Source organism: Schistocerca americana, chromosome 7 (assembly GCF_021461395.2).
Source record: "Schistocerca americana isolate TAMUIC-IGC-003095 chromosome 7, iqSchAmer2.1, whole genome shotgun sequence".
NCBI lineage: Eukaryota > Metazoa > Arthropoda > Insecta > Orthoptera > Acrididae > Schistocerca > Schistocerca americana.
In genome coordinates, this window is record NC_060125.1 from 273222881 (window position 1) to 273250299 (window position 27419).

Sequence of the window (27419 nt, forward strand, 5' to 3'; positions counted from 1 at the left end):
TCCGACTGACTGTTCACACTCCTAGTGTCTAAGAACTTGTCATCCCAAGCCGTATTCGCCTTAACGTCTGGTGGCTGCCTTTGAAATTCACGTTGGAAATTGCTTTGGAATGCAATGGGTGATTGCGTTTGCGCAAACAACTCCACAGATTGGCCTCACTCTTAAGGTATAGTCATTTGTGGTGATTATTTGCCACCTGGGACGGAAAAAAAGGAATCATTTAGCAAAAATAGTACACAAAATTTATTGGATTGCAGTACATTTTGTCGCAAAGTGCAAGTATCTTGTGTCTCGTAGTTGTTTTTTTAATTGCGTTCGGATATCAGGGAGCTTTCATATGGGAACCATATCGATGGTTGTAATCTGAGTAGGTTGAGATCACGATCCGATCCTCGGAAATGAGTTTTTCAGTTTGTACCTATGACTTGAGTGATCAGTACAAGTTTGGTACGTGCTTGTTGTTAAATGAAAGTAGTTTACAAATCAACTCTGTGTCGCATCGACGTAGATCGCCCTACCTTGGAGAACAGTGCATAATGGCATGTGATGTGTCCTCAGTAGAGTTTACCACTGTTTACAGCTCATGACTGGTTAACGAGGATGGGGCCTTACTCCTTAAGGGACTTGAACTTAATGTAACGTACAATAGAGTGCATCGCTCGGAAAACGCAACGAATATGCTAAGATAAGCTTCGCAATAGGCGTCGTACTAGCCGAATGAAAGTTATCGCGGAGGATAGCAATTTACAAAAAGCTTGGTCGTTCGAGCCACAGAAATGTGGGCAAACTCCTCTCCTTCCGAACATACCTCGAAAGACCCAGCGGTACAGACCTACCCCCGTGTCATCCTCGGCCGATAGGCGTCACTGGATGCGGATGTGGAGGCGCATGTGGCCAGCACACCGCTCTCCCGGCCATTTCCAGTCTTCATGGCGGGAGCCGCTACTTCTCAGTCAAATAGCTTCTCAATTGGCCTCGCTAGGGCTGAGTGCACCGCGCTTGCCAGAAGCCCTGGGCAGACCCAGACGGTCACCCATCCAAATGCTAACCAAGCCCGACAGCGATTACCACAGCAGCAAGGCCGTTGGCAGGGGTGGGCAAGGTTCTCGACAAAAAACTGTGGGCACAGTCGAATTCGCGCTGTACTGCATTCGCCGCCGCATTGTGCAGCTGCCGCCTGGGGTCGAAGCGGTCCGTTTCGTCGCACCTGCATTAAACGTGCCGTTAACGTAAGCTGCCGGGGCTGCTTCCCGGATTAGATCTGTAGGTGGAACGTATTTGGAGGTCCAGCAGGTTCAAGTAGAAAGGAACGTGCTCGAGAATTCGCTAGAGAAGATGATGTTGGATGGTGTGGGACAAGACCTAGAATGACAACAGTTGGAGAGTACAGGTAGAGCAGCAGCTTCACCTGCTGTGTTCGTGTTATAAGTGTACTCGAAGACATTCTCGGCGAAATGGCTGATGGGATTACTCAACTTATAGGAATCAGGTGACATCGACCTGTATTAAGTGATTTCTGTCCGGTTCTTAGATGAACTAGCAGACAACACTGTTCTGTGCTTCTGCATCTACGAGGGCAGAAGTTATACAGTGAGTTAACGATCACTGACGTTATATGTGTAATTAACGTTAGAAGCATGTTATTTAATTGACAAGTTAGCCACATTAAAAACAGTGTGGCTCGCAGTCTAAAGTTGGTAGCGATAGGAAATGTCTCACTATCAATTATCGGCAGTCGATTTTGACAGTCAGCGAATCACATCCGTGACCTCGCCGAGAATCTTCTTAGAGTGCGTACATATTATTGGACCTGTCCGTACTCTCACAAACCTGTATAATTGATTCCATAAAGCATAAAAACCACTGATTATGCTCTTCAGAAAAGCGAAAAAATATCTAATTGCAATAAACAATTAATTCACCTTTTTAAAGACGGATTTTTGTGAATATCTAAATATATTAAAGCTTTCGTATAAAACCGTGCTTGCTACAGACTAGCCGGCCGGCGTGGCCGTGCGGTTCTAGGCGCTACAGTCTGGAGCCGAGCGACCGCTACGGTCGCAGGTTCGAATCCTGCCTCGGGCATGGATGTGTGTGATGTCCTTAGGTTAGTTAGGTTTAATTAGTTCTAAGTTCTAGGCGACTGATGACCTCAGAAGTTAAGTCACATAGTGCTCAGAGCCATTTGAACCAGCTACAGACTATCATAATCATCGTCAGTAGCAGCAGCAGCATCAGTAAACCCTGGGGTAGTTCCTCACGTGTAGCTCTCCATTCAGCTCTGTCATCTGATACGTTCTTCATTTTCTCATAATTGTTTTCTCTCCTTGTGGTGTCCACGATCTGGAATCTTCTACTTCTTCTTCTCCTTGTTCTTCTTCCATTCACCGTTCCTTCCATAACCTCCATCAGTGAACAGTCACTTCTCATCTAATGTCCAACCCATTTGTGTTTTCTCTTCCAGATTACCTTTGAAATTTTTCACTCTTCCCTCATTCTTCTCAATAGTTTCTCACTTTGTGTACCCATTGTATCCCTTCCGGCCGGCCGAAGTGGCCGAGCGGTTCTAGGCGCTACAGTCTGGAACCGCGCGACCGCTACGGTCGCAGGTTCGAATCCTGCCTCGGACATGGATGTGTGTGATGTCCTTAGCTTAGTTAGGTTTAGGTAGTTCTAAGTTCTAGGGGACTGATGACCTAAGAAGTTAACTCCCATAGTGCTCAGAGCCATTTGAACCACTTTTGTATCCCTTCCATTCTCTTCCAAATCCACCTCTCGAATGCTTCTGTTCTTCTTTTTTCCTCTTTCCTCAGTGCCCATGTCTCAGTTCCGTATAATGCCACGCTCCATATAAAGCACTTCGCCAGTCTCTTCCTCGGATACCCTATCCATGCACCCACAAAGAAGCTTCCTCTTCTTACATTTTCCGTGATTTCCCTAGATCGCCTTGGGCAAATGCAGGGATGGTTCCTTTGAAAGGGCATGGCCGACTTCCTTTCCTAATACGATGGGACAGATGACCTCGCTGTTTGACTCCCTCCCCCAAAACAGCCAACCAGATCATCTGTAGCTCGAATGCATTCTGTCCCCTACCGCCAACTCGCGCCCATTTTTTCTGTTTGAAACATTTCCGGATAATTAATGTGCTCTAAATATAACTTAAACAGTATTGGGGAGAGATAGCAGCCTTGCCTCGCTCCCCTTTCATTTGTGATTTTTGTCACCTCATCCTCAATTTGTAGTCGTATTCTCTGTTCTTAATGAGTCCTCTATCCCTCTAGTCGACTCCATCCTTCCTTAGAATGCCCATTAATTTATTCCTCTGTACTCTCTCAAAGGCTTTCTCCAAGTCAATTAAAACAGTGTAAACTTCTCTTCCCCCTTCAATGTATCTCTCATCTATAATTCTCAACAATCTAGTTGCATTTCTTCTAAATCCACACTATTCCTTTGCAGTTTTCCAGTCTTCCACGAAGTCTTCCTTTTATCACCATTAGTAGGACATTCGCTGATGAGAAATCAAACTTATGGTTCTAAGATTCTCACATTTCCTGGAATTGCTTTTCTTCTCAATGGGTATCATTACTGCCGAGAGATTGTCATCCGGCCATTCACATTTTTCGTGTAGCTTATTACACAGATCAGTTCACTCCTTCGAGACAATACTTTCAAGGCTCTTAAACAACTCTGCTAGTAATACATCACTTCCACTTGCTTTACGTTTCTTTATCTTTCTTATAGCCTTTTCACCTTCTCGTGCCAAGATGCAGCATCCTTTGCCCTCTTCTAAAATTCTCGTTCCCTCTTCTATTCCAATATTATTTCCTTTTGATCAGCCTCTTACAGGCGCTCTAGACGTTCTTGACACCTTCCCAACACTTCCTCCGGTTTATGAGCCATTCTATCATCACCTCTGTAGACTATGAGCTGGATAAAAACGTGTATTAATGTTAAAAGCCTTACCTTTAAGATGACAGACGTTTTGTCACAGACGGGCCTTGCTATGGCGGAAACAAGCAAACCTTGTGTATAACACAACCGTGTACTTCGTGGATCAGTCCAATGATCTGCCGTGTAAGATTGATAAGTCTCCATCCGTCGGGTCTGTATTGAACAATATCGGGTATGCGGAATTGACAGAAAAAAAGATTGGTGGCTCGCCTTCAGCACTGTTCAGTAAACGTTCGCATCTGTGTTGCGCAAAAATGGCGTAATTTTCTGTGAACAGTGTCACAACCGAACAAACATAGTGAATTTCCGGGTGTCCAGCCGGGTTATTGTTTCAATTTTCAGCACAATATTTCAACGAGCGACCCAGCCGTCAAACAAACATATTTTATACAGCGATTGCTAAAACCATGATGGCGTTCATTATGGTCGTCCACGTTATGCTAGAATGCCTGAACCAGCGGTATGTAGAAGTGTAGGAGAATCCTATAATAAATAAAAAGTCTTTACTCCAGATCTGCAATTGGTGAGAGGGGGGGGGGGGGGAGTTGGTGGAGAGGGGGTGCCCTCTCACACTTCCCTCCTCCCTCTTAGGTATGCATTTACTTTCTATCCTTCTATGCAGATTTTCGGCATTTTGAGCTTCCAGAGCTTAAGATATTTGTTGGTATGGGACTACAAGATCCTGTTGTGAGATTCTTGAGGAAACAGCCCGTACTATCGAAGGGAGCAGATATGATACTGCGATTATTATTATTATTATTATTATCAATCCCGTCAGCCACAGTAGTTGGAAATGATTTTGAATGACCTCTAGTAAAAAATTTAATATTTGTTAATACTTCGTTTTCGATACATGAAATTTGATCTGTTGTTTCACTTTTGCTGGTAATAACAATATTTTTTCTTTCTTTCAGTATGTCACAGAAAAAATGGGAGGTGCCGAGGGCACCCAGATGGATGAAGACTTCACAGATATGGAAAAGGTATTATTTTCAGCAACATTGCTTTTCTATCATTAGATTAAGTTAATTAAAAGCAGTGATAATTGTTGAATATTTATAATCCTTTACGCTACAATTTCAGTCAGTATCCCTTTCGCCCAAGAGCGTGCGCAGGATCTAAAAATGGGAAGGGCGGCAACTCGTATTAATTTCGCGTAGAATGAGGAAATTTTTAGGCTTTCTTCAAACTCAAACTGACTTGGTGTTTATTTGTATGGGGGGACAGTATGCGAGGAAGTTCAGATGTCGAAGTTTTTTTTTCTATGGGATCGGGGGAGGGAGGGGAGGGTTCGGCACTACTTTCCCTTGTCCATCGCTGGGTACGTCTTTGCCTTTCCCTATAATTATAACTGTTTAAACAAAAGCAAATAAAACTTCAGTGAGCGCTAAAAAAAAACCAACCTTTTACCTTGAAAGGGAAGGTTCAGGTTGCCCATTGGAAGAATGCAAGTTGCTTGGGAAATCAAATATCTCTAAATAATCACTCTTTTTTAATTAATTAACTAGAGAAAGTTATAAAATAATCAGACAGAACTGACCAATATGACTTGCTACACCCACAAGAAATGTTTTAAATTCCAGGGGTAAGGTTTCTATCATCTTTTGGGTGGTCAAAAAAATTGACCCAATATTTAGTGTGTCCAGAATCCTGACAATTTTACTGAATGGAGCCTCACATAAAACGGAGTATTGTAATGTTCAACATGGTTGCGCGTTCATTTCCTAAAGTGTCTGCTTCGTTCAATGTACGCAGGCAGTCTTTTAGAAAATATGCTTTGGATGTTTATTCTTAGAATCCAGACCTTTCCGAGCCGGCCGAAGTGGCCGTGCGGTTAAAGGCGCTGCAGTCTGGAACCGCGCGACCACTAAGTTCGCAGGTTCGAATCCTGCCTCGGGCATGGATGTGTGTGATGTCCTTAGGTTAGTTAGGTTTAAGTAGTTCCAAGTTCTAGGGGACTGATGACCTCAGATGTTAAGTCCCATAGTGCTCAGAGCCATTTGAGCCATTTTTTCTGCATACGCTGTGACAGACATTACGAAAGCAGATTGCTTACATTTGAAAAAGGGGAGGGGAGAAAGGCTTGGTCCGGTTTCTGCTTCTGGAACATTCATATAATGCGAAGATTCACTGAAAACTATTATTTAATAATTTGTAGCAGTTAGTGTATTGAATGGTTGCCTTCAAGAATAGTGCTGCTTGCTACAGTTAAATGTATATTTTGCCCAAAAGTGGTTATTTAACGAGACGTGAAACATGAACTATGGTAATTGTGGTTCAAATCACAGTTGGACATCGTAACCTCAGTGTCCATTCTGTTTTGGATGAAGTTAATTATGATTCTATACGTTTCACTTGCAGCAATTTAAGCTATCCTTTTGCATTCCTGCCTATCTACACCCTCGGGAAATACAGCACATTTGGAATAAACAGCAAAGAATTCCTTACAAGCTAGAATACAAATATCATTGCTGGTCGTTTCACTTGCAGGAGTTTCATCTTTCGGTTTTTAATCAGACTGAAGTCATGAAATCGGAAGGATGTCGACTCAAACCTACGTCTGCCATCCAGATTTAGGTTCTCCGTGATTTTTCTAAATCGCTCCACGCAAATGCGTGGATGGTTCCGTTGAAAGGGCACGGCCAATTTCCTTCCCCTTCCATGACACAATCCGAGGTTGTGCTCCGTCTCTAATGACCTCAATGTCGACGGGACATTAAACCCAGTCTCCCTTCCCTATGATTAAATCAAATATGGAGTTTCCAGAGTAGCGGGCGAGGGGTGTCACGTGATCCGACCCGAATACCGTGAAATGCTGTTGGTTATTCTTATTTCGGGCCAAGCTGTCCCTAATGATAAGTCCAGTTTCTGGGGATTCCTAAGCATTACCTTCGTGTAAATTGTGTATTCTTCTCACACAGGTGAAACTTGCTCCTGTGCTCGTCACTGGTCGGTTCATTGGCTGCTCCAAACATTCAGCGACATCATTAATTATTTATCAATCTTCACTCCATAAAGCACAGTGGTAAACAAAAGTTAAGCCGTTGAGTACCAGCGCAGTCGGTGCAGAGATTGTGCTACATGATTGATGTAAGAGATTGTAACGTAATTATTTTATAATGATCATATTGTGCAGATAACAGACAGAGAAAGAAAGTATATTGAAATTATTGTAATGTAAGTTTGAGTTTATACTACTGCTGTTATCAGTTGTTCTGAAATGAACCACTGGGGCAGTACGTACTTCCGATTAAATGTCTTAAATTTTTGGCCCATTTTTGCTTGTTATTTGGGACTATAGTTTGTTTTAGGAATTCTTGAAGTTTCGAGACGTGGGATTGTATCCAAGAAAAATGTGAAGTTTCTTTCAAAGATAACTGATAGGTGGTCAAAAACAGAACTGTGCCAAGGTGATCCTCTGCCATTGGCAGAACCACCAAATCTGTGCTCACCCCCTCCCCGCATCCACTCATTTTTTTTATAAATGAAAAAATTACTTAATTGAGTTATGTTTACATAAAATACTGCACACTACAAATTAAATGTATCATTACAGTAAATAAATCACATACACTATAAACTTTCTAAAAAATTAAAGTAAACTGGTATTGTATTGTTTATTGAGCTACTATACTTTGGTTTTAGTGTGATGTATAATAAAGAACAAATATACGAATCCTACTAGACAATGCCATTGCACCACTTGGTAGATTAAAATATACCATAAACCATTAGCAATTTCCGAGCACTGAAATTCAGCAACAAGAATGGACCAAATTCATTACATTGCATCAACAAAAGAATCTGAAAATCATTTTGATCTCTCTGAGGAAGAATTGTCGAAAGCAGTAGGTATGGAGGTAACCCTTACAGTATGAGGTAGGAGAATGGTACTTCTCATGATTAATTTTTGAGTCTACTTTTGAAATCTCTCTGTGTTGCACCTGTGATGGGAGCCTATCTTGCCATGCCCTCAGCACAGTCCTGGTTGAAACTTTATGCGCCATGGCTTCCAAAGTGAAATCAAAATTAAAAGGAAGATTGTTTTTATTTTTTTCCTAATTTCTTCTTTTGTGGTATTGGTTTCTTCCTATGAAAATAAAGGTTAATTTTGTGAAAGAAATATGCAATGAGACGAACAGAAATAACACTTTGATTCAAAGACTATCATTACACTGAAGTTACTGCAATATAGGGCGTGATGACCTCAGATGGCAGGGCATACGCTCCAATGTGTTCCCATGCTAACTACAAGTTTGTTGAGGAGTTATTGTGGTAGGGCATTCTATTCCTCCACGAGTGCAGCTGATGACTGCTGGAAGGTTGTTGGTGGATGTGGACGTGCTGGCGTCGGACATGTGCTCAATGGAATTTACATTGTGAGAACAGGCAAACCAGTCCACACGCCGAAGACCCTCTCACTCCGAGAGCTCCCCCACCTGCGATGTGTGATGCAGTCACTCATCGTCATCCGTATAAAGGAAGTCAGGCCTGAATGCGCCCCTGAATGTACTTGGGTAAGCAGTAAAATGTCACAATAATGTTGAATTGTGAGTGTACCATGTTCAAAGATTTGGAGGTCAGTAGGTCCATGCAGTCTCTCCACACCGTAACACCTGGATTACATAAATGTGGACTTTATGTGGCAAGATGTTGGAACATACAATATATCAAAGAACATTGTTGAATATAATCTTTTTGGTGCTCCAGTTGTTATGGTTTTGTATGAGCATACTGACTTCCAAGTCTTAGGAACAGTACATTTTTATCACTGACAAAGCATGATTGCATTGGACGGCGTAGGTAGAGGGGCTCTGGGAATGAGAGGATATTCGGCAAATGGATTGGCTTGCCTGTTCCCCCGACTTAAATGCCATCGAGCACATGTGGGATGCCAGCACATCCACATGCACCAACGGCCAACCACCTGTTGTTAACTGAGCTGGTGGAGGAATGGAGCACCCTATTATGCATACTCCTCACCAAACTTGTGGCCAGCATGGGAATACATTGTAGAGCACGTATTGTCATCCGGGCTCGTCACGCACCCTGTTAGGAACCATGTCCTGCCTTTTGTAATGTCTCGGAGATGACTAAATGGCAGTGGCTTCAGTATAATTATAGCCTTTGAATAAAAGTGTCATTTCATTCCTGTCATTGAATATCTAATTCATGTACCTCATATACTATACTGTAGCAGTTCTTTCTATATATGGTCCAAGTTTCATCAGACTGTGTTACTTGCATTGCAGTGGCACTTCATGTGAAAGTTACTTTTGTCTGCATGTTTTGGACACCAGTGGAGTACCCCTTGGTTTCTCTGAGGAGTGGGAAGAGTATCTGGCACTACTTTTGATGGGTCAGGATCCACTTCATCACTCATCAAGAGAATTATTAATTTGTGACATAAAACAGCTCAGCTCAACAGTCAATTTAAGTGGCTACATACACAAGGTCCTGTATTAGATCTCTGAGGTTGGCAGTACCCAGACACAAAATGTGAGTGGACCAAACTTGACTGGCCTCTACTGACTTCTGCCAGGCCAGAACTAGAGGGCCCTCATTCATCTCTTTCTAACCAGACTATAAAAATGGCAACTTTCCTTTTCCTTCCACCTCACGCATTGACTAGATATGCTTATCTTTCATTTGACCAGTAAGTTACAGATATGTGTTGGTGCCATGTGGCTGAAGGAAGGGAGGAAGGAAGGAATATTAATGCTTAAAGACCATCAACCAGTTTATGAGAGATGGAAGATAAGCTGAGATTGGGGAAGAGGGGAAAGGAAATCATCTTTGCCCTTGTAAAGGAATCATATACTACACTTTAAATTTGGTGTCAATACCCAGACCCTTCATACTTCATATCCCCTAACTTCACCATTGCACTAGCTTGACATGCCAGACTGTAGTTGGGATCACAATCTGGCACTCTTGACTCTTCTTTGTCCAGAAGAAGAGCCTCTTGTCTAACATTGAGTCTGTGATACATTGAGAAATATGTCCATAGTGCCAGTTCCACAGCTTTGGGTGCAACACACTACTTTCCATAGCATAGGGTCCTTGTTTGTAAGCCCAGCATATTACCAAGTTGTTACAGGGAATTTGTCCACTGCATACCTAATGTTTTCTGTCAGCTGGAAACAAAATACCTCTTTCTTATTGAGCTCTTGATTTGGACCTATTGGTACATGAAACAGGTTGTTGATGTTGGTGTGCTGAGTGAGCAATGAGCTGTTACTGGATCTCAAAATGGTAATTACTCAAAAACAGTTCCCATCAGTGTAACTGATGTGCCATCTTATCTGGTGTGTTCATTCAGGGACCAGATAGCAAACTCAGTTGTTTGCAGTTGGTGATCAGATGTAAATTTGTTAAATATAAGGAAACAAGGAATTTCTTGATACAGTGAATAATAACTGGTACCTTCTTTTCTATTTGGCTGTAATTCACCTGTGCAGCTGTTAGTGTTTTAGACACACATGTAACTGGATGTTCTGTATCTTTGGAGCACTTGCTTGATAGAAAAGTGCCTATCCCAAACTGTGAACCATCTGATTCCAGGACTAAATGTTTTCCAAGTGTAAATGTGCCGGTAGAGAGCAGACTTAAAACACTACTTTAGCTTCAAGAACACTGCCCGGTTAAAGGGTGAACCACTGAAATTTCACAACCTTACCTTAAAATTGCTCCAGGAGGAATGGTACCTGTGCAGCATTTGGTATAAGTTAGCCATAATACTTCATCTTTCCCAAGACAAACTGGAGTTCATTCAAATCCTTGGGTCCAGGAAGCTTGCCATTCATTTCAACATGGGCCTGACCATTTTTGCTCAGATTGAGACTCGTGACAGACTGACTTCCACTTTAACCACTTCCTTGATAGGAAAAGCTATAGGCTAATGCAGAAAAATAAAGAAAAGCATTAGTTTTGAATGACATGTGCACTACAAAGTTTTGTACATAATCTGGCTTAAAAAAGTATTAGATTGGTGTGTAAGTTCATAATGTTTTTCTCTAAGTTTAGTAAACACAAAAGGTACACATAACAGAGGCTTTAGTCATCAATACTATATTCTTCTTCACTGTTTACAACAGTCTGTCAAAGCTGGCGTAACTGTTCAATTCCGCAACTGTAGAAATGACGTGGTTTTGAGATGAAGAACTTGTTGAGCCACATTTAGAGCACATGCTCTACTGGAAAAGAAGTTCTTTGAATGTTATTCGATAGAGAGCAGAAAAGGTTAAAATCTAAGGGTGTAAGATCAGGTGAATAAGGTCGATGCAGAACGACTTCCCAACCCAGCTCCTGTATAGTGTTTTTTGCCAGTCTAACAGTGCAGGTAGATGTTACTGTGGATTAGCATCATTTTGTGCAGTCTTCCTGGTCATTATTCTTGGACTGCATCTTCAAGACATCTCAGTTGTTTACAGTAAATGCGAGCAATGACAGTTACACCTTGGGGAAACAATTCATAGTACACCATACTGTCACTGTTCCACCATATGCATAACATTGTCTTTTGTGGATGCATGCAGGTCTTTGTACAGGGAGTTACTGCTTTGTTTGAGCTCAACAATTCCTTTATTTTCATTATGTTTGCATGAAGACACCATTTCTCATCACCAGTAATGATGCAGAATAGGAATAGTCAGTGTTGTTTACAAACCAGTTGATGACGAGCAAGCAGAGTTGCACATATAGCCACCTACTGATTTTTCTGACTTTGACTTAGAGCACATGATACCCATACACTCGATTTTTGAACCTTCCTCTTTGCATGTAAGTGTCGCACTATGGTGAGATCATAGTTCATCATTTTTGCCAGTTCTCGAGTACTCTGACATGGGTTGCTGTAGGTTAATATGTTTAAACAGTCTTCCTGAACATGGAGAGTCGCCAATGTCAAAATGATCCTCTTAAAATGAGAAAACCATTTTCTTGTTATGCTTTGTCCAATGGCATTTTCTCCACACACAGTGCAAATGTTTCTGGCTGCCTCTGCTGCTGTCCCCCTTCTGTTGTACTTAAACAGAGGAGTATGTCCAAAATGTTGTTATTTCTCCTCATTGCACTCCATTTTCTAACATCCACAGCTCCACTCACTATTTCAAAATGGCAATATGTTAACTCAAATAGGAACAGTGAACCATAAATAAAAAAAAGAAATTTGGTAAATAAGCCTATAGCAACTGGAATACCTACATGCACAACAAAAATGCTATGAACAAATTCCTAGACTTCTGCGTAAAATCACAATGGCAAAGGTTGGCCAATTTTAAGCTAACTGTTTTGTCATGGCTGCTACTGTGCTGACTTCTTATAAAAATCGTTTGCTTCGAAGACTAATGAAGGAAGTTGTCAGTCATGTTCATATTAAAACAGATCTGGAAAGAAGCCGGATAATACTTCATTCGAGAATGTCATGAGACACTTCATTTCCAAAATTGCTTAGGGACTGAAAACTGAAGAAAGATACTATTGTAGTCTCTTTCCTCCTTAGTGAGGAATGTGTGAAGTAAGACGGTGTAAGTTTATTGACAAAAGAAGAAGAAGAAGAAGAAGAAGACGAAAATAATATGAGTGTGGGCCAAGGAACAGACAAAGATGAAGGACTGGTTCTTTTTGGAGTTAAGACAGAACATTGATATGAAGGTAAATCTGCGGGAGGGGGGGGGGGGGGGAGATTGTTAAAATATCAGGATGATGGAAGAATATAACTATACAACATTCCAGTTGTATGCCTCTGTGGCTCAGCCCCAAAGAATTTTCCTCAATTGTTGGTATGGTTATATTGCTGCTTTGTCTACAAAAAAAACATTTGTACTGCATATTCTTTGAAAACATTATTAATCTGTGAGAGTAGTGCTCTGTTTGCACTAAATGTTTTCAAATAAATCAAGCAATTAGCTTATTATCAGAAGTGGAAAATATTGTGTGATATGTCTGGAGATCGATGAATCAGTCGCATCTGTATGTGAGTCTCTCATTTTCTGGATCAGTAAACTCAATGTGTATTGAATTTTCGCCATAATTTCATGTTGCATGGTCATAAATATGTAAAATATCCTCAAATTTAACTCTGTTTATCACTATTTTGAATTTCAATATTAACCATTTCTGAAAATGCCTACTTTAGCTACACAGTTGTATTGCTGTTAGTTATACAGTGGAAACTTATTTCTCTATGAATTCTGATAACTTCTTATTTGGTCTAAAACATTCAGTTTGTGGTATATTTGTGACACAGGATGTAATTTTTTAATCACCTTTATGCCTCACTTTGTGTTATCATTGATCATTATGTGCATTGATTCTATTCTTACTATAGAAAACGGATGTCACTTACGAGTTGGTTGAAGAGCTACAAATTAAAACAAAGGAGTTCCTGCAACCTAATCCAACAGCAAGAGCAAAGATGGCTGCTGTTAAAGGAATCTCAAAGCTTAGTGGGCAAGCAAAAGCCTCAACATATCCACAGCCAGAAGGAGTTCTTGGTGAATGCATGGTAACCTATGGAAGAAGGCTTGGTGATGACTCTCTTTTCGGTAAGTAGCTATATTAAAAAAAAACTTTGCTTTATAGAAAGATCTTTTGTATGTGGTTACTTGTCACTAAATCAGTGGGACTTTGTAGACAAGAAATAACTGGTATATCAGAAAATCTTAATTCCACTTATCGTAGATTTTGAAGTACTAAGTGCGCATGGGACTGGAAAGATGCACCTACCAATTAGTGACTGGGACAGGAGCTTCTGCAGCTGTGCTGAGTGATATGAGTGAGAGAAAATGCATATCAATTTTCAAATCTTAAAAATATTTACTTCATTAAGCAATAATGCAGACTGGAGACAGCTAAATTAAAGAAGAAAAGTGCATAAAAGTCGAGGAGAGAACGACTGTCACCCCAAACACCAGGCCAGGAAATACAAAACAGATGACAATAATAGTCGATACACCAGCGGCGGTTCAGTTTCCTACTTATTAATGGTGTGCTGCAGGCCATGAAGATATTAAGGTGAGAACTAAAAACTATAGGGAAAGCACAGGATATAGAGGATATATAGGGTAGGATTAAAATGGAGCAGAAGGAAAAATGAGTAATGAAATAAATAAACAATGTGCTTCCAAAATGTTCCAGATTAAATTGAATGCAAAGAAATACTGGAGATATTGACTCAGCCTGACGCACCAGTAATATACTAGTGCATGAGAAATGTGATCTGGTTGTCCAGTGTTATCCTAAAGTTAAATAATTTAGAGTAGTTTATATCATATCATGAGATTCTCATGTGATGCCTCAGAATGAAATAATCATGCACGTAGTACTTCAAGCATATTCATTGTAGTCTTTCACTACCTATCTGACCTCTGCTACATATTCTTCAGGCTCCAGAGGTGCCCAGACCTAAGGTCAGAATGGATCAGTGATAAGCTCAAGTCACTATCATTGTAATGTCGTTATGCTCAGTAGGTGCTGCTGTAATAACATGAAAAACAAAAAAAAATGTTTTTGGGAATTTCTCTCAGTTACCTACTTGGAGTAATCAATAAGTTTTACTTTTGTTTACAATTCAGTTCAGTGATTCAGTAATTGTTGGTATACATAGGTACTAACTTAGTTATTGTTACTTGGCATGGATAAGGGATTAAGCTATATGTTCTACTTCACTTATTCCTATCCCATGCCAGCTTCTCTTTAGGGAAGCTGGTCTGTGTCTGTTGTAAGGCAATGTTTTGGCTTGTCTGACTAGAGTCCCTCATATATTCACAGCCTCTTCTCTGCATTTTTTTGTAGGCAGTATGATTTTCTGCATTGGAATGTCATTGAGTGACCTGTGAAGTGAGTCTCCCAACTCCATGATCAGTCATAAATTGTTCATTTGTTTCTTCTGATTTATTCTTTGGATAAGTTTCCCTGCCCTCTCTTTAACCTTGTATCACTTCATACATTGTGTAGTAATTGCTGATGAAAGAACTGTTTTTAAGTTTCAGTAACTGGCAAAATTTTTCTCTGGTCATATTTATGTTGTCATGTTTGTTGTGTTCATGGACATGATCCATTAGTGGATTCTCATTTGGTGTTTCACATAATGCCGATGTAATATTATAGTTGGATAACTTCTTTCTTGTGAGATGATGGAGAGAGGTAAACATTTGCAGTTGCATAAATACCAAGTGAAAACAAAAGCTCCGAGCAGAAAAATAATTTGTTGATGATGTATAGCAGAAAAACAGTACATGAAACAGTTATGTTCATGGAAAAACGTCATAGAAAAGTTAGGCACATTCAAAAATTGGCATTAGGCTAAGTATTTCAAGTTATAGATTCTTCCTTCTGGCGATAAAGAAATAAAAGAAACAGGCTGCAGAAGGGAAGACTGAACAAATTGAAAATTCTTCAGTACTCATCTTTACTATTAGATTCTACTCTGTATATTAGTTATTATGTGGATTGGTAGTGTTTTGATTGTATTCAGTGAGGTTGTTAGTAAATAGTTAATAACTTCTTTTTTTTAATCTAGCTTACTTAGTTTCCGAGTGTGTACTTATTGTTAACGCAGCATCCTTAAATAACATATTTTTATTCAAATGAAACTTTGTCAGTTGAAAATGATCCAGAGAGTCAAGAAAACAAAGGGGAAGGGGCTTACAAAGCACTAAAATATTGAGGAATAGTCTTGATACTGTTTTTAATTTGCAAACAAAATGTTTTAAATTTCTGACCTTTTAAATACTACAAAGATGTTACTTACCTAAAAACAGAAACTGCAGGATATGTAAAACAAAGAATGTGAGACAGGCAATTGAGACAAATATTTATTATTTTAATTGCCCTGTTATGTTCATGTGATGACCAACAAAATGAATCGCACATGTAAGCATTAAACTATATATCTGTATACTCACAAACTGCCTTTTGTATTAAGATTAACATCTGAGACTGATTCTGTTGTGAATTTTAAAATATATCTCATGTGATGGGGCAGTGATACAAGAGCAATACATTTCAGATGATAGTGAAGAAATAACTAAGCAGTTTTCCTTGCCTCATAACTGTAAACAGTGATTGCAGAAGATGGATATACAGTTGAAGACAAAATAAGTTAGATATTATCAAATGTTCTTAATGGCCAGCTAAAATTTATTCAAACCCAGTAGAAATGAATAAACTTATGTGCACCACAGCTACTTTTACACTGAATTTATTGAGGTTCCCCCCCCCCCCCCCCCCCATAGCTACTTTTACGCTGAATTTATTGAGGGTCCCCCTCCCCCCCCCCCCCCCCTCCCCCCCCGCACACACACACACACACACACACACAGTCCGTGACCCTTCATGAAGATTTCTTTGTTTAACAATTTACAACATATTCTGTGTTGCTTTCTTTAATTTTCCTCCTCTTATAATCATTTCCAGGCTCCGCACTATGTGAAATGGGCGAGTCCATGAAACAAATGGCTGATGTAAAATATTCCTTGGATGACAACATTAAACAGAATTTCCTAGAACCACTCCATCATCTACAGACAAAGGATTTGAAAGAAGTAATGGTAAGTTACAGTACAAGTTTTGATCTATGCTTGGTGTTTCTGATGTGTGTCATTAAATGAAAATAAATTGTTTCACATAATAACAATTTTAGGTGATGAAGTCTTGCTTAAAACTTCTACCATTGAAACAATTCTACAGCCATTTTCTGACACCTACATTACTTTTCTTATAATTACTTACGTGTTTCTATGGCAAAAAGAAAGATGAAGAATAATTCAGTGACAGAGATACTGTTGACCTCTAATCCCAGTATCTTTCTTTTCTCCATTTCATTTGCACTGTAAGCGACAGACTTGATTACAGATTACTCAGGAGTATCACAAAGGAGCTGGAAGCAGTTATAGGTACAGGAAAATTAACCCACTGCTCTATGTCTACATCTACATACATATTCTGCAAAATACCATATAGTGCATGGTGGAGGGTGCCTTATACCACTGCTATCGTTTCCTGTCCTTTTCCACTCGCAAATAGAGGGAGGGAAACATGACTGACCATATGCCTTTGTATGAGCCCTAATTTCTCTTATCTTATCTTCATGATTCTTACGTGAAATGTACATAGAATCATTCTATAGTCATGTTCAAATAGCAGCTGTCTAAATTTTCTCAACAGTGCCCCTCAAAAAGAACACCGCCTGCTCCCCTGCCCAGGGAACAGGGAATCCCATCTGAGTTCCTGAAGCATCTCAGTAATACTGATATGTTGACGGAACATATCGGTAACAAATCTAGCAGGTCTCCTTTGAATTACTTAGATATCTTCCCTAAATCTGAACTGATGGTTATCCCAAACACTCTAGCAATACTCAAGAATAGGTTGCATTAGTGTTCTATACATGGTCTCCTTTAGAGATAAACCACATTTTCCTAAAATTCTCCAAATAAACTGCAGTCAATCATTTGCCTTCCCTGCTAAGTCTTTATATGCTTGTTCCATTCCATATCACTTTGCAGTAGTACACCTAGATATTTAATTGACATTACTGTGTCAAATAGCACACTACCAATTCTGTATTTGAACATTATGGTGTTGTTTCCCCTACTCTTATGCATTGTCTTACATTTTTCTACATTTAGAGCTAGCTGGCATTTACCACACTAACTAGAAGTTTTGTCTAAATCATCTTGGTATGATTCTACAGTCATTCAATAACGACACCTGCCCGTACACCGCGACGTCAGCAGACAACCACAGACTGCTGTTGACCCTGTTCACCAGATCATTCATGTGTTTAGACAATGTTAGCAGTCCAGTCACACTTCCCTGGGGCACTCTCATCAATAACCTTGTCTCTGATAAACGCTCTTCATTGAGGATAACATACTGGGTTCTATTGCATTAGAAGTCTTAGAGCCACTCACCTTCATCAACAGTCTGCAGTGGGGCACTGTGTCAGATGCTTTTCAAAAATCTAGGAATATGTTGCCCTTCATCCATAGTTTGCGGGATACAGTGCAAGAGAAGGACAACCAAAGTTCAGCACAAACACTGCTTTCTAAAACTGTATTTGGGAGGATGACTGTTCAAACCCACGCCCGGCCATCCAGATTTAGCTTTTCCATGATTTCCCTAAAACGCTCCAGGCAAATGCAAGGATGGTTTGTTTGAGGGGCACAGCTGATTTCTTTCCCCGTCATTGTCAAAATCTGAGCTTATGCTCCAACTCTAATGACCTCAATGTCATTGGGATGGTAAACCCAATCTTCCTTCCTTCCTTTCTTCCTTCCTTCCTTTTAAAAAACGTGCTGATTTGTGGACAGGAGCTTTTCCATCTCAGAGGTATTTATTACATTCAGACTGAGAATATATTCAAGAATTCTACAGAAAACCATGTTACGTGTATTGGTCTGTAATTTTGTGGGTCCATTCTTTTATCCTTCTCATATACACACACGTCACCTGTGCTTTTTCCGATTGCTTGGGACTTTTCACAAAGTGAAAGATTTGTGATAAATGCAAGCTAAGTGAGGGGCCAACACCATAGAATAGTCTATGTGAAACCGTATTGGGTTACCATTCTGACATAGTGACGTATTTGTTTTCAATTCTTTGTGTCACTTCTTTAGCCAGGGATACCTATTACTATGCCCTCCATTCAGGAATCTGTGCAATGGATAAACAATGATATGTTTGTATGATTCTAGTGCATGAATGGTTTTTTAAACCTGAAATTTAAAACTTCAGCTTTCCTTTTGCTATCTTTTAATGCCACATTAGACTGGTTGACGAATGACTGGGTAGAAGTCTTTGACCTGCTTAGCGATTTTAAATAGCACCATAATTCTCTTGGACCTTTTGCTAATGTATGACAGTGGTAGTTGTTGTATGCTTTGCACGTTGATCTTTCTACAGACGTACAAATCTCTACTAACTTTAGCAAGTCATCATTTGAAAATTCTATTTTGAACCGAGAGTGCAACAGTCTTTGCTTCCTCAGCATTTTACTAACTTTGTTATTAAACCATGGTCGGTCTTTTCTGTCCTTACTCCACTTACTCGGTACCCTCTTCTCCAGACTGTAATTTACAGTCTGTTTAAACTTTGCCTGTAATTCCTCTATGTCCCATCATACAGGAACTAGATGATGTCCATTCATTGCCTAAGTGGGATGCTAACAACACTGACACAGTCAGTGAAGTCAGGGCTGTTTGTAGCGACAAGGTCTACATTATTTCTACATGTGGGCTATTGAACAAGCTGCCCAAGACAGTTTTCAGTACAGTGTTCATAAGTATTTCAGAAGACTGTCCGTACCCACTGTAATGAATCTGTAGATATCCCAGTCTACACTTAGTAAGTTAAAGTTATCATCAACTAGTATTGCATGATCTGGGTATTTCTGTAGCACTAAGCATGGACTTGTTTTGTATGTCTCTAAAACTGAAACAGCAATGTTGTGGGTTGCTGCTAAAAACATCCAACAACTTAATTTCACCTAGACCTGTTGTAAGTATCTTTATAACTTCAGTCAAACTCATATTTGACCTCAGTAGAAACAAATTTTTGTCAACTACAATGAACACTCCCCCCTCCAAAACTGTTCTAATCTATCTTTCCAGTATACATTCTATTCCACACTAAATATTTCAGATGTTTCTACTTTGGGTTTCAGCCAGTTCTCTGTCCTCAGAATAATTTGTGTGTGTCATATTTCCTAGAGGGCAGTAAATTCAGGAACTTTGTTGCTTATACCCTTGCAACAACTTATTGATAAAATTTTGAAAGTCGAAGTGCCTTTACTCTCAACTCTGTCTTATTTCACTGTCTGCACATCAACTGGTAACTGTTTACCAGAGTACCTCAGACTGCTGCCTAATTTTTTAAAAAAGATATGCAATCCACAACTATTCTGCTACCCAAATATCTGCTTCCTTTGTGTAGTGCACACCTGACCTATTGAGGGGAGTCCTACAACTCTCCAGCCAATAACACAGGTCCAGAGATCTGCAGCGAACACTGTCACGGAGTATATGTTGTACAAAGCCCCTGGTTGGGACGCCACATTTTACTCCAAACTGAAGGACCCCAACCAACTCAGGTAACAATGGTGCAAATTGTGAACTCTACTTGCATCCCAGGTGCATGGCCAGCAGCCTTCATCACTTCCGCCAGATGCCTGTATCAACTGAAGACGGCCTCCGAACCCAAGTGACAGGCATCATTGATACTGACATGAGCCACAATTGCAGACGACTGCACCCTGGGTTCTCAGTAGCCTCCACATCTCAGCCTGAGGCCACCTGACAGCCATACCGAGTGTGTGTGAGATTTCTTTCTGGCCTTGAATGCTATTTCCCTAAGGGGCTTCATAACAGGCCTAACATTGGAGTTCCAAATAACTGGCAAACCCCTCCCCCATGTTCCTGCTCAGACACTGCTGAAGGAGTGGCTACCTGTCCACTCACATGGTTAATGGATGAGGCCAGATTGCCATCATCCACATTGGCCATTCACCTCGAGTGACATGAATGCGTCACCACCTGCCACTCACCCTATAGTCAAGGCAGGTCCATCATGTTGGGTACACTAGAAAGAACCTCAGCAGCAGAGCCTATGGGCAAAACAAGTGGCACCTGAGGTGCCCATGCAATGTGCCAGATTCTCCGCCACCACTACACCCAGAGGCAGAATCTGGAAAACAGCTGACCATAGCCAAAAGGCCTTCAGCTGTTTGTGAATTGTGACTATCTCCACCGGCATCTGCACGCAACATGCACACATCCTATCCATCCATTGTCACTAACTTATGAAGTAAAGTATAAAAAACACAAAGATATCTAATTGTGAAAACTGATATGCTCCTGACGTGTCATTGATGGAGGCTGACTGCTTAATAAGTTGTGTAGTGGGCTGTTCAGAAGAAATGACAACTGTGCTACAGACTGCCTAACTCTACATTTCAGCTACAAAAATGCAATACTACACCTCTTAAATAGAAAAAACATACATGGTATTTAAAAAATAACATACCAAGAAAACAAAGTAAAAGCTAAATATGTAACTAGCTGCTCTGTAGGTGTGTAACAGGTGGCAGTTAGAACCTGACTGACTTGGATGAAGCAGTTGGTTGCTGGCTTTTCAGAATAAACAAATGAATAACAACTACACCACAGACTGCCTGAATTTACACTTACAATTACAAATGTGATCTATAAACCATAAAATACTAAAAAATATGCATACTATTCCATTCATATCCACATACCCAATGATGTTGGTTTGTACAGGTTGAGAAGTAAAGGACTTAGCCTAATAATGGCATATCTGTTTGATGTATAAAAACTACTCTTAAGGTCAGTAGTATCCCACACTGATTATATTGTTGTTTCAGTCTTCATATTTATATTCATGATGACTGTATTTAAATTGTGCTTTGGTCATATTTTTACAGCATCACAGGAAGAAGTTGCAGGGACGAAGACTAGATTTTGACTGCAAGAGAAGACGGCAAGCCAAAGGTAAAAATAGATGACTATTTTTCATCATCATCACTTTAAATTTATTTTTCAAATCATTCTTACATAGTGAACATTCATTTCCAAATCTTGTTTTAATAAGTGGATGGTATACAAAAATTCACAATAAAGAAATGAAATGAGGCTGATTTCATTGCTTGGAAATTGCTCGATGTGATATTTTAATCCAAGACTTTTTTTACCTTGGACTGTGTCTGTCATTTATCACAATTTTAATCAAAATTGATAAGCTCCAAGCCAGTGGATGAACACTACTCCTGCACGCCAGTGTAAAATATTTTGTCTAGGAACAGTATAAAAGAAATGAGACCACTGTTGCAAATTTGTGTCATCACTTTCAAAGTATAATTCATTTGAGCCAATACACCTCTATTTTCGTTTCTTCCATTGCTCCAAACAATTCTGCTTGCCATTTGCCCTGAGGCCATACATGAACTCCGCAAATAATGTTTGTCCTCTGCCAATAAGTGTATAAGCTGTGATTAAATTCATCAAGTTGGAAGACACAACACAATAACTTTGCAATGATTACATTTATTACTTACAACATTCTGACTTCTCTGTTGAAGTACATTCGTATTTTGCAAGTGAATGGCTTTTCTTATTTCATTACATATTAGCTGTTCCTGGCCATGTGTTGTTGTGGCTCAGTCTGGTTAAATGTAAAAGGAAGAAACGAGAAAGCACATGTTTCTGATATGTATGGAAATAGGATATACATGTTAACCTTGTTCTCCCTTCTATCTCTGTCTAGCACATCCTTCCTCCTCTCCCTGTCTATGACCTCCCCCCCCCCCCCCCCCCCTCTCTCCATCCATCTATTTTTGCCCCTTTATCTGCTTACTATAATCCATTCATCATAAGAATAAACCTGATGTAAACATTACACCATGTATTCTTCCACATTTGCTTGAATCTCAATGGATTTCGTTTTGCGTGGAGCGAAAGCCAAGCTGTGACCAGTACAGTCAAGTACAATAATAAGGATATGCTGTATGCTGTGTTACACACACATAGACTGTGTGATAAGGTGGGACAACAGCTTTACCGGCGCATGATGTGAACATTGCAGTTCAGATATAAAGAGAGACAAGCAAAGAAACAATATAGCTTCGAATTTCATTTAATTTTTAAAGAGACTGAAATAATATTCAGAGGAACTCCAGCACTACTGCGCGCTCCTTAGGTGACCAGACGGAAAGCATGAAATGCAATTATAAACAAGAGTGATGAAAATTTCTAACTTAAGCATAGGGTAATTTTTCTAAGCGAGTTGTGTGTAATGCAACAGCATACTGCAGGGATTTCATCATACTGTTAAATACTGAAGCCACTGGAGGTATTAATTACAGTTAGTAGTCTGGTAATCTCTTAGCTCCTTCCTTATCCGAATCCGAGAAGTACATTTCAGTTCTGAAATGTCACCTGCTATGTTGATAACGAGCCTGTCAATAACAGAATCCAGAAAGTCAGCCAGGCGCCGCATTTTCTCTTCTTCTTTTATGATGAGCCATTCTATATACTGCCAGCATTTGGTCGTGACATGTGAAAAAGCTGCGTGAATTAGTTCCAGTACGTCTGGCAGCTTAACAATCTTGTTACCCCTCCTGCCAAATCCTGCAAGTTGGCTCCGTTGGATTCATATTGTAATCGTATAATAGCAAATGTAAAAATGCAGCATTTGTATGATTTGCTCGATGCTGTGAAAATGATTGTTTTTCGTGATTCTACAATACTTATCTACCTCTGTGGTATAAAACGATGGACATAGTCCAAACAAAGAGGATTTGGTTTTTCATTTTTGCCTTAATAAATTAAATTGTTAAATTTTCTTAATTTCAGCAACTTTTATGAACAGTCTTTCATAAAACATCCATAATTAAGAGTTTGTATTTGAAAAGGAAACAGGGATTTCATGTCCAATATGTAATTAGAAACAAGAAATCGTGCATTATTCATAAAAAAATGATGATAAGTTTTGTAATTAAGAGATGTAGGTATTTCAAATCGAACGAGGGGTGGGGTGGGGGGGGGGGGGGGGTGGGGGGGGGGGGGGGGAAAGGATACTGGGGAGATCTGAACCAACGAACCATTAACTGTATTTAGTTCACATGCCATTATGCCATCGACTGCGTTACTCATATCTATAACTCAACTGTATTACATAAAGTCACTGGCAAAACTTCTAAGCTGATTATCTCCGTAAATTTATGAAAAACATTAAGACCAGCCCATTTCTTGGCACTTTTTAACCGTATTCCATGTGTGTGTTTCACCACAGAACAGAAAGCAGCCTCAGCCATTTTCATACTGTGCATTAACAGCGCGACAATCTGAGCACAACGCTGCAGAGACTGTGATTGTACATGATTTTTTTAAATAAAAACTATGCAGCTAAAGTGTGATTAAGAAAAACATTGATGGATCTTAATACATTTGAATATCTTAAAAGTTCCATTTAACGTAACTTAGTAATAATATATGTAATACATAAGTAGGACCTACTTCCAAGAGCGTAGCACCACCAGTGTACTTGTGCTACGGCTTCTGACCAATCATTGCGTTTGTGTTTGTTTACATCAGGTTTATTCTTATGATGAACAGATTATAGGCAGTTGCATTAACCATTGCACCATTTGGACATAGTGTTTATCACAGACGTGCAGACTATCCCAGCTCATCACCTGGCCAAATCGCATTCCCACCTAGCGCCACCTACCTGCAGTCCCTGTCCATGTCCTCCAAAATTACTGATTTTAGATTCTCACAGGAGGTCGAACGTAAATGTGCATCCACACTGAAGATTAATTCATTGCCCATCAAGACAAATCAATTATATGAATGCCTGGTGTGTATTATTTCGGACATCAGTGTGAATGCACATTTACATTTGATTTGCTGAAGGAATCTAAAATTAGCAAGCATGGAGAACACTGATGGGGAATGTGGATAGGTGGCGCTAGGTGGACTGTGGTTCTGCTGGGGGCATCTGGGGTAGTCAGTGGATGGCGCAGTGATTAATGCAACTGCCTAGTAAGCAAGAGATCCTGGGTTTGAGTCCCGGTCTGGCACATATTTTCACTTGTTGTCACTGATTTTGCACAAAGCCCCAATACCCCAATGCATTAGTTCCTTCCTTCAGTTTCCATAATTATATAGACTTGATCTGATAGTTACAGGAACAACTTTTTCCTTCAAATAGATGCAGATTCAAGAGTTACACTCCCCCCCTTTCTCTCACACTGGTAAGTTAAGTACTTGTCAACAGAGAAGAAAATATGAAGGTGGTTTGAAAAGTTCTCAGAATCACCAAGAGAAGTCAGCACTAGTGCAACGAGTTGTTCTCATGATATTCATTGGACTGTTACCTGTAAACATGTGCCACATCAGTGTTTTTGGAAGAGAGCTGCAGTGGTGACATGGCTCTGTTGTTGTTCCCATGTAGTGATTTGAGAAGATGTAAAAAATCAAGATTCGAACAGTGATTAAGTACTTTGTAAAGAAAGGTATGAAAGCAAAGGACATTCTTGCCGATTTACAGAATACACTGGGGGGACTTGCTCCTTTATATTCAACTGTTACCAAGTCGACAAATTAATTTAAATTTGGTTGGGAGAGCACTGCACAGTGGTCAGCCAAGATGTGACACTGTTCCAGAAATCATTGAAAAAGTGCTCAAAATGGTCATGGAGGATCGCCAGGAAATTACGTGAAATTGCTCACACTTCCCAGATGTCATCTGAAAGAGTACATCACATTTTAACTGAAGAATTAGAAATGAAAAAATTATCTGCAAGATGGGTGCCGCGACTCTTGACGCTGGATCAAAAACACGTGAGAATGGACATATTGGAACAATGTTCGGCCCGTTTTAGGGTTCGGCCCGTTTTAGGATAAAATAACAAGATTTTTTGCACCGGTTTGTGACCACAGATGAGACTTGGGTGCACTTCTATACTCCAGAGACAAAACATCAATCACACCAGTGGAAACATGCTGATTCTCCACCACCAAAGAAAGCAAAGACAATTCCTTCGGCAGGAAAGGTGATGGCATCAGTGTTCTGGGTTGTGAAAGGGATTATGTTTGTAGATCGTAGATTATCTCCCCACTGGGCAAACAATTACAGGAGAATATTGTAACAAAAGATATGCGAAAAAAAGCCAGGTTAGCAAGGAAGAAAGTCATCTTCCATCAAGACAATGTGTGCCCGCACACATGTGCTGTCACCATGGCAAAATTATACAAACTAAGGTATGAATTGTTGTCACACCCGCCTTATGCACCTGATATGGCTCCTTCAGACTTCCATCTCTTCCCAAAACTGAAAATTTTTCTTGGTGGGCAAAGATTCACTTCAACCGAAGAACTGATTGCTGGAGTTGACAACTATTTTGCAGGCCTGGAGAAAACTCATTTCTGAGATGGGATCAAGGCACTGGAACATTGTTGGACCAAGTGCATTAATCTACAAGGAGATTACTTTGAAAAATAAAAAAAAAGGTTCAGTGGTGTAAGTACATTTTTTTCTATTCTGTTCCAAGAACTTTTCAGACCACCCTTGTATTAATAGAAACTTTGTTTTTGAGATATGAGAGCAATTGTTTGTGATTGGTTTGAAGAACAATCTGGACAGTTCAGGTAAATGGTTCTGCCACCCATCAAACATTTATGGGACATAATCGAGAGGTCAGGTAGTGCACAGAATCCTGCATTGATAACACTTTCTCAGTTATGGGCAGCTACAGATGCAGTTTATCTCAATATTTGTGCAGGCCAAATGTTGCCAAGGTTGTTTAGAGTACACAGAAGATGTTTTTCTCGGAAGCCCTTACTCATCCATCATGTTATGGTATTACTTTTGAAATATTAAACAGTTTACTTATGTTTTCCATCTGTCTCATTTTCATGTGACTAACTTCTATATAAAATAGCAGCAGGATGCTAATTTTTATAAGTAAGGCCCTATTTATATTTTTGTGTAACCTGGTATGTAATAATTTGATCACCGAGCAATATATGTGTTTTTGGTAGTAAAAACAGTCTTTGCAAAAGTACACTGGAGTGTAGCATAGCAATATTGATGCTTTGATTTTTGTGGATAAATGCTATTCAATTCACAACATTTTAAAATCAAAAGAGGAAGCTTTGCACAATTACCTGAATTTCTTGTACAGCTGGTGGTATCTATATTTTGTTTTGTTAATTCTTACTGGAGACATTGATACCAAATTAAAGTAGGAAGAACTTAAAAACTCCAGGAACTTTTAGAAACTTTAGTGAAACTCATAGAACACACATGAATACTTAGGTACTTGCAAAGATTATTTATGAATGAATGGGAGAAGTAAAAATTATTATTAACTTGTACTTGAACATGAGGGATTAAACCTCGGATAGTTCTGAATATCATTACAAAGAAGGATATTTAATACTGCATTTTAAAATATGTTAAATCAGTAGCTGTGAATTATTGTATTTTGTGATGAGAAATATTTGAAAGCTAAGTATTTTTCACATTAATGGCCCACAGATATCTTTTTGTCTCAGAATCAACTCTTTGCAGAAAGTATTTTTGTTACTTGAATCTAATATCTGTTTGTTTAATGTTTTTTTTTTTTTTTTTTATTATTTGTGTGATTATATACCTGAGCAGCTGCACATAAGAAGGCTGGATTAAGCAGTAGTCCATATGGCAGTCCATATGGGAGTCCTGCTCGGAGCCCCATTGGGGGTACGTGTGTCCCATATAATTTTGGCTTCACCTGACCACCCTTTAATCAGAAGCTTTTTTTGTTTGTTGAATTTGGCAGTTGAGGCATTTAAATGAGACTGTTTGTCATTGGAGCTTAACATTTTTGTGCGGGCACTGAACGTGAAAGCTCCCACATATTGTATCTTTGTATCGTATGCATACTGTAACATGACTTGTTC

General features: G+C 39.7%; 1 protein-coding gene across 7 annotated transcripts in view; it reads left to right on the forward strand.

The window, feature by feature from the left end:
• The window catches only part of LOC124621853 (endophilin-A), a 723134-nt gene that overhangs the window by 598447 nt on the left and 97268 nt on the right, over nt 1-27419 (forward strand). For all 7 annotated transcript variants that reach the window (XM_047147301.1, XM_047147304.1, XM_047147306.1 and 4 more), the window contains 4 exons: nt 4866-4934; nt 13283-13499; nt 16372-16505; nt 21401-21467. In XM_047147301.1, coding sequence (XP_047003257.1) covers nt 4866-4934; nt 13283-13499; nt 16372-16505; nt 21401-21467 — 487 coding nt within the window. The remainder of the gene's footprint in view (nt 1-4865; nt 4935-13282; nt 13500-16371; nt 16506-21400; nt 21468-27419) is intronic.